This window comes from Malurus melanocephalus, unplaced genomic scaffold (assembly GCF_030028575.1).
Source record: "Malurus melanocephalus ecotype Western Australia unplaced genomic scaffold, MMel_1.1 scaffold_247, whole genome shotgun sequence".
NCBI classification, from domain to species: domain Eukaryota; kingdom Metazoa; phylum Chordata; class Aves; order Passeriformes; family Maluridae; genus Malurus; species Malurus melanocephalus.
In genome coordinates, this window is record NW_026623479.1 from 39,479 (window position 1) to 53,566 (window position 14,088).

Consider the following 14,088-nt stretch of genomic DNA (forward strand, 5'->3'; position numbering starts at 1 on the left):
AAGAATGTAATAACTTTTTACATATTTTTAAAATACAGTGTAATCGCTTTCAATATATTATCAATGATTGCCTTTTTATATATTGCGATAAGTTTTTTAATAGGGTATTAGCAACATATAGTATACCAGCTGCACGTAATCTAACCAGCTGGATTAATACATAAATACRTGAAATCACCAAGAGGCATAAATCAGAAAARTTCTGAAGAAAGTAGACRGGTAGATGCTATAAACAAGGAGCAGTAGAGAGCACTAATGAGAACTCGGCAGAAGCACAGGACAATCAGCCAAATAATTAAAAAATACAACTTGGAGTACTCGAAAAAAACCATGAACGTCACAACTGYGCATGCCCTGAAGACAAAGGTGAAAAGTCCACCATGGTGAAGAGGATGGTATCTCATTAGAGGGAGACTCCCGCCAGCACCGAATTGAGGATGGCACATTGTGTATTTCCATGCCCATGTATAGTGATGGGTGTATGGTGGGCGAATGGGGGCAGTGACAATGGTGATGTTACACCATGCTTACTGCATAAATATGTGCTAATYTGAAGCAAAGGCAGGTRGGTTAGGAGGAGAAATCCCCCTCACCTCCAGMGCTGCAATAAACAAATACCTGCTCTATAGACACTGATCTATGGAGTTTTATTTCTAGGCCTTTTTCGGCATCACTGGCCTTGAACACTTCAGGGATGGGGCAGCCGCAGTTTCTCCAGGCAATCTCTGGCAGGGCCTTGCCGCCCTCACGGGTCCAAAATTCTAATCTAAGCCTTCCCTCTTTTAGTTTAAACCATTACACCTTCTCCTATCACAGCAGGCCTGCTAGAAAGCCTGGCCCCATCTTTCTTACAAACCCTCTTTAAGGCCATTTTGCTGGAAGGCAGCAGAGCCTTTTTTTTTTTCTCTGTGCTGAACAACCCCAACTCTTGCAGCCTCTCCTTGCAGAAAATGTGTCTGTCTTTCAGTTGCTCTGCCTTTTCTGTATGCAGTGAATTTAAAGATCAGCATCAGTAAGTTCAGTGAAAAATTTATTCTTCTTTACTTGTGTAGATTAACTGTTGTTTATCTTTGACTATATTCCTTTTCACAACAGATTCCCCTTTAAAAGTCCTTGATCTTAGTGATGTTTAATTGTCCCCATCTTTTGAGGAATAACATTTTGGATTCCTACGATAAGCCCRTGCTGCTATTTTAAAAAGGATCGTTTTAAAAATTGTCTATATGGTATTCATGATATTCATTATTCTTCAGTTTAGTCCAAAAAAAGGAAGCTAATCTTTTATGAGGCATCAGCAAGCCCAGGATGCACAGCTGAGAGGAAAGCAGGTCRTTCTCAAGGTCCTGCTTGTATAGAGTTTCATAAAACAGTTTTCTAATAGTGCATGCTGTCAGTGGAAAGGTTTCTTGAAGTGAGTTTTCCTGTCTCTTGAATAGCTGTAGGTTGTGAGCAGTTAAGTTAACATGCTGAGTATTATCATTCATGCCAGTTTCTCCTGTGCCACCAACAGTACTTATAAAGAAAAAATTAGGTGGATAATTGTCTGGCAACTTCTATCTCTGCTAACTAGATTTCCCATCCATTAAGTGCTTACAGACTCAATTATTACCCACTGGAATATACTTTCAAACCAATTTTTTCAGGATGCAACTTGATCTACTGWTTTCATTACCTTCACTCCTGGTCCATATCTCCTACAGTTCATAAAACATCTATTTGGATGGGTACAGTTCTATTCTCTCAGTTCTTCAGAGGTATTGTATGACTATCTTCAATTCCCACATTTTCTTCTTACACATATATGGATGATGATTTCATCAGCCCTCAGCTCCAAAGCTTGCCTGTGCTCAGATGTTTTTCAGGTCCACCTCTCCATTTCTAAGCATTTTCCTATCACATAATGTTGCTTCATTTCCTGTTGAATATCGCCTTCACTAYAGTCCTCCCAGTTGCTCAACCCTGTAATAACATGCTGCTTCATTCATCGAGTATTCATATTTCACTGCTTCATGCAAAACATTCCCTAATAACATTTCTAATAAACATGTTTGTTCTTTCCCCACAGCTATGACTCTCTAAAGTCACTCCCTAGCCCTGACTGTTGTAAGATCTTCTGCAGTTTCCATGATCTGGAATTTCCCTYTCCCTTCTCCCYCACAGTTTATATAAAATGTATTTGTTTTCTCCTATTCTTAGCCTGGCCATTTGACCGGATCTTTCCATTGTCTCTGCCACATAATTTGATCTACTAAATATTAYTTTCCACCTCCCCTTACTTTTAGGAATCCTTAGCTCACAGTGAACTTGACCTTTGTGGAGATGCTGCAGGCCCTGTAATTCTGACTAGAGTTCCACAGAGTGCTGAAAAACCTAAGGACAGAAACMAAATGTGACATTTTCCAGTATTTCAAACACCAGAGAGAATCCCTGATGAAAAACTTAACAAGCAATTGTTTGTGTCAGACAATATGACAACTATTGAGCAAACAGCTCTTGCTCCAGATGGAATATGTATGACAGCTGGTGTGTCCAGGTGCACTGTGCTGAATAAATCAACAGAGCTTTAGCATGTTGGTTTGTTCRTGGCTGTCTTGATGGCTTTAAAGCCAATTTCTTGGATGTTCTGCTCTCAATCCTTAAGAAACAAATTTTTTTTTGCGCAGGAAATCTCTAATGTCTCTTACTCCTTTGGTTTGGTCTTTCTGAAAAGAATCTTCATATCCTAAAACTCCTCACTAGAGAAAAACAACATGGAAAAATAGTATTTTTTAAGATGATAATCCCTTTTCTTGCTTTGATATAAACTCTGAGGGAATGCAGAAAAMCAGTTTTTAARATGTCATATGGYTTGCTTTTTTCTGTTTACCTATTGACCTTTCTTGTCTGTTTGGTGATAAAATCATAAAGGTCCTTGCAAATCACTCAAAGCTTGGGTTTCCCTGATATTTACTAGTGTGTTTWTTAAATATATTCCTCATTGGCAGACTAGTGCAATCATGTGGGTTAAACCGATTTAGTGTTCTTTGATGAATGAGTGTTTACACTGCAGCAATGCAGAGTTTGTTATTAACTGCAATGGGAATCCGAGTTCATCCTACTGAGTATTTGGTAAATGCAATACAAATGTTGCAGGAAGATTCCTATGCTTTCCATTATRAACAATCCATTCCAAAGGCTGTGACTTGCCAAAGAAAAATAGATAAGGGTGTTACAGATGAGATTAGACACTGTCCTAGCTTTGGGTCTCCATAAATAAACCAAATCTATTAAAGAGTAAAGATAAAAAGGAAATTTGTGTCTGGGCTTGCTCTTCAGCCTTTCCTTTCACCTTTGGGACCAAACATCACTGTTTTAATGGATATTCTTAAAATTATTGGAGAGATGGGGGCATTCACGATCAGATCTTGTATTTTGCTTTTGGTCTAGCTGAGAGCTGAGAATATTTGGGAAAAAGGAGAGAGTAGATGGTGCCCTCCATGCAAGTGTTCACTAGGAAAGATGGCAGACTCACTGTTTTGTCACTGTGGGCAAGCTTTGGGGACATCTGGGAGTTCCAGAATCCCCGTGGCTGTYCTACATCTACACTGACAGCTTCAAAGGAAGCACAGAGTGGGGGTTGCCTTCACAGCCTACCAATGTAAGAATTCACATGCAAAGAAAAGTATATGTAACATACTGGGATTATCTGTTTGGAAAATGTYTCTTTTCTGCCCACAAATCATAGAAAGTGAGGTATTAATGCTGCCAGACAGCAACATCTTATTGTCAGTACAAAAGAGCAAACCCTTTGATGATAAAATTTGTCCTATGGGCTCCCACCTGGGTCYCCTGTTGTTCCATCTCATTACACGTGTACAAGTTTAGAAGGAATAGGGGGAGAAAAAGTGGTCGTGAAAAGCAAACAGAAAATTCCCAATATTCAGGTCTATTCCAATTGCTGTACTCAGGGGAAACCTAATGCAGTTTCAGTTATCAGCTGGCCAAGGACCAACAGGGGAACTTGCACCTGCTTTGTTAGTTCTCCCAAAATGACAGTAATTATTTTTACTTTACAAAAGAGACAAAATAGTTCAATAAAAGTAGTGATATGTTGAAATTGTAACTGGAAAATATCCTGCCTGAAAGAGTTCTTTTAAGTTGCAATATGTTTGGTAACCAAGCTGGTTGAATTTTAACTTCGTCTGTATTTGTCTGTAATTTGAAATTACTCTGTGCCTATTGATTAGTTTCATCTGAAACACATGCYTCTGATACAAAATATGCTAAAAGGTGCATCACCTTTTAGCCAAGTAGATTAATTGAACAGTGCCTGGGTAATTATTTCRGATGCATTCTCTGTCTAACAATTGCCTTCAAAGAGCTGATGGAATTGTTTGACATTTAGCCAAGATATTTCCTAAAAYTGGAGCTTGAGCACTGGGGCTGTGGGACTTGGGAGGTGGCTAAAGGTACATTTTGAAGAAGCTTTATKTATTCCCTATTTGGACAGAGCAAACAAATCAAAGGCCAGATATGGCTTTCACTGGAGTTTGTGTGATTTTGACGTTTTTTAACAGTTGACTATTGGATTACTGATATTTTAGGGAACACAGGGTACCATTGTAATAACACAGAGAGCAGGGACAGTCCAAAAGAAAAGTATGTTGCTTTCCCTGCTGCAGAACTGTGCCAGATCACCTGAGCACAGAACCACAGGTCAGATGCTCAGACTAGTTTAGAGTATTTAGGAATGAAAATAAAACATCTGCAAGCATATACTCAATAATCATACAGGATTCTCTTAAGTCTTCAATTTGTAATGAAAAGCAAGTGACAAAACTCTTTACTTCCAGCTGGAAGTAAATTGTTCTTCACTGGAAAATGATTCCTTAAAAGGTCACAGGTACATTTGGTCTGAAGAAATATTACTTAGCATTTGACTCATGTCAGGTCATCCCAGTAACCAGTTGATTGTTGTGGGCTACCTACCAGTGCCCAGCATTCAGGCCTGAGCAAACGTAAATGGAGCTCAGAATGTGCTACGAGCTGACCTGAGCTAACAATTTCAGAGAGCACACAAACCACAACTGCAGCCCTGAAGGCCTTCCTCATCTGAGTGAACTCTGCACAGAAATTCTATTAAATCTATAATGTGCAGTAGCTAGCATTCCATCTGTAGCTGATCCACAATTATTCATTAAAAAAAAGAAAATGTAGTGGTTTTTTTTTTTACTAGATTTTCCTATTCTCAAAATATGTCTCTTTTTTGAAAGGGAAAAGACATTGAAGGGAAAAAGCMACAAATATGTTTACCTGATCATATGTTTTACATACATATGGCCAGATTTTCACAAGAGGTCAATGCTTTGTTACCTAATGAAATGAAGAGCATTTTAAAATGTCTTTAATGAGCAAATGTGGTGACACTTTGAACTGACCTGTTCCGAAAATTTATCTCCACTTGGGACTGCTTTGAATGGAGTAAAATGGGACAGTTATTTGTACTTGATCTCAATTGGATCCCACTGGATACAATTACCACTTCAACATATAGCAAGTCCTGTTTTTCTTCAAAAAACAAGGGTGGTATTTATCAGGATAAGAGTCATTGCATTCCTCCAGTTCTGGTATGGCAGAAATTTGAGGTGGAGTGGTAACAGTTGAGAGTCCCCATGGGACTGTAATAAGCACAGGTTCTGCCCAGATCCACCTTTTATCTTGGGAACTGGCCAAAATAGGCTTTCTTTAGTCCACTGTAGTTTAGTAAATCCCAAATCCAGCTTTAGCATTCCTTTTTTTTATATAGCCTGTAGGTCAAACACCCGAGACCTACTTCCAGTTCTCATCAAAGTGAACAGATCAAATCTTCGAGTTCTCATTCAGCTCTTGCTCAGGCAAAACCCTCAAGCACTGAGTCATGATCCAGTTTCACAAGCATCCCATTAATCAGAGTCTGCATTTGGCCGGTGTCAGTTGCTTCCCTTGTTTTGGGAGACAGTTCATCAAACTTCTGTACATCTGGGAGCATTACTGCACTCTCTGGTAATTTTATCAACAGCCGAGAGTCCTGCCTTYCACATGAACCACTCACTGGTCACAAAGATATTCAGCCTTAGAGAACAGCCTGTACGGCCCCAAGAGAGCCTTTGCTATGCTGTTTCAGCAGCTTCAGCGCTGAAATGTTGTGTGAATTGCTGTCCTCGAGGGAATTCTGGTAAACATCACCAGATCTGCTAAAGCTGTGTCAGTCAGCTGGACTTTGGGAATGGGGATGCTGTGTGTCCAGGAGCGCCGTACAGCCCATGAAGGCTGAGGAGCCTCACCAGCTTAAATTAAACCCTGACACAGGCCACAGATCAGTGCTTTGGTCTCTGTTGAGTAGAATGGTTGCAGATGTTCGGAATGTTTGCCTTCTGCTGTCCCCTGGACTTGCCCTTCAGTGCTCTGTACAACACTGCAGTGGGATTTTGAGGTGCAGKGCTCAAGAGTGTTATGATTCCAGTGATGTGACATCTATTCTGAACCAATAAATTTAAAAGTATTGTAGTTTGTTGGGTTATTTTAATGGAGAATGTTCTACTGGAAATCTGTCAGTGTTAATTGCATAATCTTAGAGGGAAATAAATTATAACCCCTTGAAAGTTACAAACTCATTAATCTAAGTCCACCAAGACTATTTGCAAAACTAAGGACTATTCGTTTTATCAAGGATAATCTAATTCCCTAATTTTAGTCTGTAACTGAGGTAATTATGAAAATATCAGAGTTTGCTGTGACACAGAACAAGGTTCATTTGAAAAGTGGCCTGGGCAAGACGCAGCCTGTCTTCATTTTTGCATAGGTCCTAATGCAAATGTGCATGATTGTCACATGAGGTTCTGTGGGAATATGTGAACTCATTATCTTACTGGAGATTGAATTCCATTTTCATCCGGTAGTCATTACTTGCCCAGTATCAAATAACTTAAAGTAAAAATCTATGCAGCAATTCTGAAAATAKTCAATGCTTTATTACCAATTTTAATTGATTTTAATCAACAGATGAAAACAAATGGTAATATGGCTTAACCGAGATGGCTGAATGCATTTCTGAAATCTTGATATATYTGTGCTTTATTAAAGATATTTTAGTTAAGATATTTTGAGTAAWTGTGACTAAAGTTCTAAAGCAGTCACTTCTAAGAATTACTCCTTCCAAAAGGTAAATACATAATCCTATTCGCGATTTAAYTGCGATTACAATTTTAATTAATTTTTTGTGTATCAGCTCTTCGGGGAGATTCCCAGCAGCGATGATTTGAAAGTTTGGWAACAGTGACGGTGGAATGAAAGCCCCGCCGGCAGCCGGAGCGGTTTGCAAGCGGACGCTCTCCGGGGCACCGCGGCGCGGCGGAACGCTTTCGGCGRGGGACGCGCGGCCGGAAGCGGCGGGCCGGGGCACTTCCGGCGCCCTCCCGCCTCGCCGCCCCATGGCCGCGTCAGTGGTGAGTCCGGGCCGGGCCGGGAACCGCCGGGAACCGCGGCGTGGCGCCGGGAGAGCGCGGGCTGTGCGTTCCGGGAGGGTGCTGCGTGTCAGAGGGTGGGCGTGCGAGAGCGGGAGAGCCGCCGGGAGCGTTCCGGCTCCATGAGGGACGGGGCGGGCAGGGCGGGAGCGCCTCAGCGTGAGGCGCGGGCAGGGTCACTTTCACCCGTGCGAGGGTCCGCGGGGCGGGGCGGGGCGGGGTCCGTGTGTTGCGGCCTCAGCGTCCTCGTACAGCGCCTGAGGGCTCAGAGGGGCTCGGTGAGGCCGTCGGCATCGGCCGTGGAGGTGGGAAAGCTGCTTGGATTTGCCGCCAGAGTCTTGAAGAAGTTTATTTTGGGGTGGGTTTTTTTTTATTTTCAGTTATGGCTTTCTTGTTAAATGCTGGGAAGCAGGTTTTCTGAGGGAGGTGGTTGGATGTTGAAACCCGAAGCACCTGTGACCAGCCCCATCTTTGGAGATGTACAAACGTGGTAGGAGTCGGGACACCAGACCCAGAGCTGTCAGATACAACCTGGAAAGAGGATTAGCCTTTGGAGTCAGTTCTGCTTTGAAAAGGGGTTAGGACCAGATGACCTCCAGAAGTTTATTCCATCTTAAATTGTTCACAGAGTTTAAAACAGTGATTACTTATTATGACTGTAAAAACTGGTCAAAACCGACAGAGGTTTTTTCGTGTTAGACTTCTGGCAGATACCTCAACAACTCATTCCAGACTTCTGGTATTTCTCCAGTGCCCTTGCTCAGGCCCATTCCATCTGTTGAGAGCTAAAAGGGAATGTTTGGTGCTGTCTGGGAAGGGTTGGTGTGCAGTGTGAGCTGGCTGAGGGCTCACAGTCCCCTGCTCTCGCTGGCACAACGGGCACAGCTGCATTCACTATTCCCAGGGGCTGGACTGACACTCTTGCCTCCAGTGCCTTGGAGTTTCTCTGGGCATTTTCTGGGATACAGGGTCTTTAAGACTTTGTCACATTYGTTTGGCATTAGTCTGTGAGTTCAGAATTTTCTGGGGAAGGTGGGAACATGAAGGGCAGGTTCGTGTCCTTGCAGSCAGAGAGAAAAAGATAGTGCATAGTAACACGTTTGGCTTTGTTGAATAAACAGGGATCATTTGATAGGCCTTRGTTACTTTTCAAAATGGAGCTTTCTCTGACTATAAATATTTCTTGTGGTAATACTGGAGCAATTTCTGGTGGTTCTAGTGCATATTCAGTAAAAACTGCCAAGAAAATACAAGCAGTGAAATTGTTCAGCACTGATTGAGTGCAGGTACTGAATGAGAGTATGTTGGGAATGTAACACTGAAGTAGAAMAATGATAAATAATAGCATTTTAAACAAATGATCGTAGGAGAAACAAATGCAGGTTTATGGATGTATGGGCAGGAAATTCAGAATCTGCTTTCCAGCATGTCCCAGTTCAGGTCTGTAAGAGATTAAGGGCCAAAGAGCTGAACAAACTGAGCAAATAACCCAGTGGGATCTCAGTGCAGTGTTGGGACTACAAAGGTTGTTACCTGGGGATGAATGAAAGTAGAGAGATGTAAGGAAAATGATGAGGTGTGAGGAGAAGTGTTTGGTTTTGACTTGTGGGCATGATTACTATTGGAAGGAATACATCCAGATGTTGGTGTTCTCTCTCTCTTATATTTATATATGTAAAGGGGTGTTAAAAATGAGACTAGGATGGCATGTGATGGGGTTCTTGCTAATTCTCAGAAGTACATGAATAAATCTTGTTCCTTAACTTTATTTCAGAACAGTCATCACAGCAACAACTGTTTATCTTGAATGCTTGAGTGTCCACACTACCTGCAGCCAGCTGTAACCCATTTTCCAATGTAAATATTTRCAATTTAAATACAATAAATACATCAGCATTCAAAATTGTTGCTGAAACTGTCACCTGCCTAACAGCTGGTACTTCTGCAAGTAGAAAAGGAGCTTAGAATAAATCTCAACATTATTTGATGTCATCTTTTGGTGAGGATGGAAAAGACCAGTCAAAGTGATTTGCAGGAGAAATTGAGTCAGTTACTGGGTTGCATAACTTATGTAATTTGATATAATTTCTTCCCTCCAGGATTTCAAAACTTATGTGGATCAAGCTTGTAGAGCTGCAGATGAGTTTGTCAATATTTATTATGAGACGATGGACAAAAGGAGAAGGGTATGTAGCTGTCTTGGCAGTTTTTATTCACTTTTCTAACTCATTACACAGAAAGTCCCTGAACATTGGTTACCATATGCACTTTTGGCAATGGTAGCACAGGGCAGCTGTTCTTCAAGCTTCAYGGTCTTCATGGACCACATTGAAGTAAACTGTCACAGCTTATGAAACATTTGGGAAATTCTAGTCTGATGCTGTCGTTTTACTTGTTCCTGGTCTTGTTTCCCTCTTTTTTAACCTGAAATTACAGTTTTCTGGCCTATAATTTGTGTTGTGTGAACACCCTCCTCCTCCTCAAAAAAAAAAAGGGGGAAAAAAAAGGAGAAATAAAAAGAAAAAAAAAACCAGCAATAAACTTGCTGTGGAAAGGTGGCACAGTCCTTTGGTTAACAACCAGTTCAGTTCTGTCATCACCTTTGTTAAAGGGATCTCATTAGTATGTGAGACATGAGTCACTGTGCAACTCTAAGGTGAATACATTTATTAGTTTTAATTCTTGGTCAGGAGCACTAATTGTTRAAAGGAGCCACTGTTTCAGGAAGGCATTTTATCTATCAAAGTAAGAGATCAGTAATTCATAGCATGAGTTATGTTTGYTGTCCACTGTATGTTTACATGTTTTTCCTAAATCTGTATTTTCATAATCACTCAGGCTTTAACCAGACTGTATTTGGACAAAGCAACATTAGTTTGGAATGGAAATGCAGTGTCTGGGCAAGAAGAATTAAATAAATTTTTTGAAATGTTGCCATCAAGTGAATTCCAGGTTAATGTGTTGGACTGCCAGCCTGTTCACGGTAAGGTGGTATTATAATTTACTTAGTTATTTTTCATTTTTTTTATAACTTTTGAAAGAGAGCTGCAATTACAATAGTGCTTAACAATTCCTTTGGAATAAGCTTAGAGAAAATACCGAAGGCTGAAATGTCAAGTTGTGCATAAATAAAGCACAAATCAAGAGATGCAGCAACTATACACTTTTTTCATGTCTGGAAAAAAAAATATTTCAAGGATTTTTTTTGTTTAGATCATATTCAGAAGTGATCTGTTKTCATGTATGGAAAAAGGCTGGCTTATCAGGTTATGTTGTGCTTGGGAGACCCCTATAGTGGCCTCTTGTACTGACCTGCAGTATAATGTGGAACAAATCGTTATTAACCTGTGTGTACTTTGATTTTTTTATATCTAGAATAGGTGTTAAGTTCTTTTGATTTCTGATTAACAACTGCTAAAGAAAGGCTTACATAAATGAAGTTAATAAATTGCTTCCAATGGACTCTTGGGAATATAAGTAAGGGAAAAGCCTGTGGTCAAACACACTTGCTTTGCTCTGCTGTGGAAAAGATATAATTTCTAATAAYGGGGGGGAAAAGTACATGCAACTTGCTAAATATCTATATGTGTGTATATCTCAAGTAATGAGAGCTTATTCTAAGCACAAACGGAGGTGTTTGGCAGTGCTCTAAAATGAAGAGCAGGAGATGAAAATGGCAAAGCCATTGCCAAGCCGTGTTGGTGAACCCACCGCTGTCTGTGTAGAAACGCTGCACCAGAGCTGCACTTCCCTGCCTGTACCCAGCTGTTAGCCTGGCGCAGTGTAACCACAGTTGAACCAAGCTTCTGTGTACATTTCCTGCCTCTTTACCTGCTAGTCTTTGTTTGAGTTGTTTTCTTCATCATTTCATACCTCCTTGTGAAGAACAAGCTACTCAAGGCCAGACAACAGTCCTCGTGGTGACAAGTGGGACTGTCAAATTTGACGGGGATAAGCAGCGCTACTTCAATCAGAATTTCCTGCTGACCGCACAGGCCACCCCCACCAACACCGTGTGGAAGATCGCCGGGGACTGCTTCCGCTTCCAGGACTGGGCCAGTTAGCAGGGCCTGGCACGGGGAGTGACCTCTCTCATTTGGCACCAACAAGTCCACTGTGCCGGCAGCTGTTCCCACGCAGGGGACGCACGCGCTCTTTGTGTTGCATCTGTTGTTATGGAAGGTCTACAGATGTTTTGGGGTTGATTCCAGTGACCACGGCTTTAGTAATAAATTGAAAATGTGAGAGGTTGCTCATGTTAGTTGAATTTAGTAGAGTGCTGAAGGCAGTGAGCTGTATTCGAATCATTCCTAAAATGCCTTACATGCAGCTATGCTGCCACTGCTGAGTGCTCAAACTGTGCTGTTTGAACRCAAAATCCTGTTCGTATACAATTCTGACCAAACGTAATTTTTTTTCAACTTGAAAAGTTTGTTTTTACAGTAGCATCTTCTCTCTTTTGAAGAAGATGCTCGTGTCATTTAAGATGGAATTCTGAAAGCTACCTACTCCCGGTTGTAAGAGGCTGGGAAGGATTGCAATGGTTTCTGCTGTTAGTGAAAGGAGCAAATACAGCTCCCAAATGTGTAATCTCTCGATTCATTGGAAAGGTAATGTTACCTTTTCTAATGCCAAAGCACTATATATGTTTGGGTTTCCTTTTGGTCTGAGCATCCCAGACTTTGGTTGTTTATTCCATGAATTCATATGTAGGGCATGCTGAATGATTCGGAGCTCCTGTGCCAATAACTCTTCACGAGCATGTGAAAGACTTCAAACTGATTATTTTTCTTTTGAAGTCTTACAGTGACCTAGAAGTAGGTCATATGATTTCTGTCATATACATGATTTGGACTATTTTTCCCTTATTAAGTCTGCAAGTTTTGAATCCTTTCTGTCTTTTCAGGAAACATTGTAGTCAAAAGGTGGCACTGAAAGTGTGTATTACTGTGAAGCCTTCAATTTTTCTCATCAGTACTGTTATTCAGAACAGGTGCTTGCATTATTTTCAGTTGAGAACAGCAGCTCTGCACCACTAACACTATCTTCCTCTGATGCAGGTTTTTACTGTGTTTTTCATGTTCTTTTTAAACATTGCCTTTAATTATTGATTCTGGGGGTTTTGTGTGACTTGCTTTAAATTTGTAGTTTAAAGCTTCCAGCTGCTTTGAAACACTTTTCAAGACTGTAAGTTAAGAGTGTCCATCTTAACTYTGGAACTTAAGAGTAAATTTGAGTATCAGCAGCTTTTTTTCAAACTGGTGCATTTCTGTTTTAAGCTGAGTAAGACAAACAAAAACCCAAACCTAAAATGTGGCTGTATCCCTGAGCATACACTTGCTTGTAACTGAAAATACAGGAGGGGGGCTTGTAACTGATCATAACCCATGTTTCAACAACAACAGCAGTCTGAAAGCAGGTACAACTGCAGCTCACTTGTTCAGCGACTTCMATGGAGAAAACTGAAAATGAGCAATATCGCACTTGGGTGAAACATCTTAAAGCATCTGTAGTTTGCGATATAATCCCACAAACAACGGGATGTTTAGCTGAAATGACTGGCTTTATTTCCTCTTCAAGCCCTCTAGTCTTTACACCAGTAAATTAGAATTAGCAACCTGTCTCTGTTCAGAGTCTGTTTATGGTCAGAATTATTGTGTACCTATTTTTCAGGCTGAAGAATTTGAATTCCTGCAGAACAGTGCAAGAACAGAATTTTTGAAAACTGTAAATATTGTATATACATTGTTATTTCTGTATGTAGTGAAGAAAGGATCATTCTATTTAATTACTGTTTGTTCTTAAGAGAATATGTGATGTTCATATATTTGTATTTCCTTTACAAGATAGAAAACATAACTAAGCATGCCTGTAACTGGTACAGCATTGTTGAGCTGTGACACTGGCGTGGTGTATTCTACTGGCTGTTTAACTTGCTGTTGATTGTCTAAGTGGTGTTACAGATCTGCTTTGCATACACAAAACAGGTTTTGCCTTTTAAAATGCAGCAATGGGTGCAGCTGTAGCATTGGCTCGTTGGACTTTGAAGGCAGTCACCAGAACACACACTTATATCAGTACCTGATAAGCTTGTGCTGTGAATAAATATTATTGGATATTTTTATCCAAGTTTGAATTTGTATAATAATTTTTAAGCTTTTTCTAGGCAGACTGGGAGATTCAAAATATATGAGGCAATGTTTCAATCAAATGTTATTCTCAATTATTTTCATGCTATTCAAATGCAAGCTGCTTTTAAGTCTGACTTTTGCAATTAATTTTGAAAAAACTGACCAAACCAAAAAAAAAAACCCCACTACCTGGAACATGACCGAGGAAGATAACTAACTGGCCTAGTTGGACAAACCCAGTTAAAACTCAGTAAGATCTGTAGCTGGAATGGGGATTGGTATGCATATCCAGGGGAATGTAAGGAAATCACTGGAAGACAACTGCTTCAGGCTAGGGAGAAGTGCCAGTTACCCCTGCCTATTTCCATCATCTTCGATGAGGACCACTTGGGGTGATTCAGTACTACCATAATTAGCTCTTGCTCTTTGTAACTGAAAATGCTGGTTTGCAGAATATTGTATTTATTATGCTGAGA

At 40.6% G+C, this 14,088-nt stretch overlaps 1 protein-coding gene across 1 annotated transcript; it reads left to right on the forward strand.

Moving 5' to 3' along the window:
* Window positions 1–7,380: 7,380 nt before the first annotated feature.
* NXT2 (nuclear transport factor 2 like export factor 2) lies at window positions 7,381–12,301 on the forward strand. The gene is made up of 4 exons (XM_057375366.1): window positions 7,381–7,463; window positions 9,581–9,667; window positions 10,320–10,464; window positions 11,367–12,301. The coding sequence occupies exons 1-4, from the start codon at window positions 7,449–7,451 to the stop codon at window positions 11,543–11,545; spliced, it is 426 nt and encodes a 141-aa protein (XP_057231349.1). The 5' UTR covers window positions 7,381–7,448; the 3' UTR covers window positions 11,546–12,301.
* The last annotated feature ends 1,787 nt before the right edge of the window (window positions 12,302–14,088 follow it).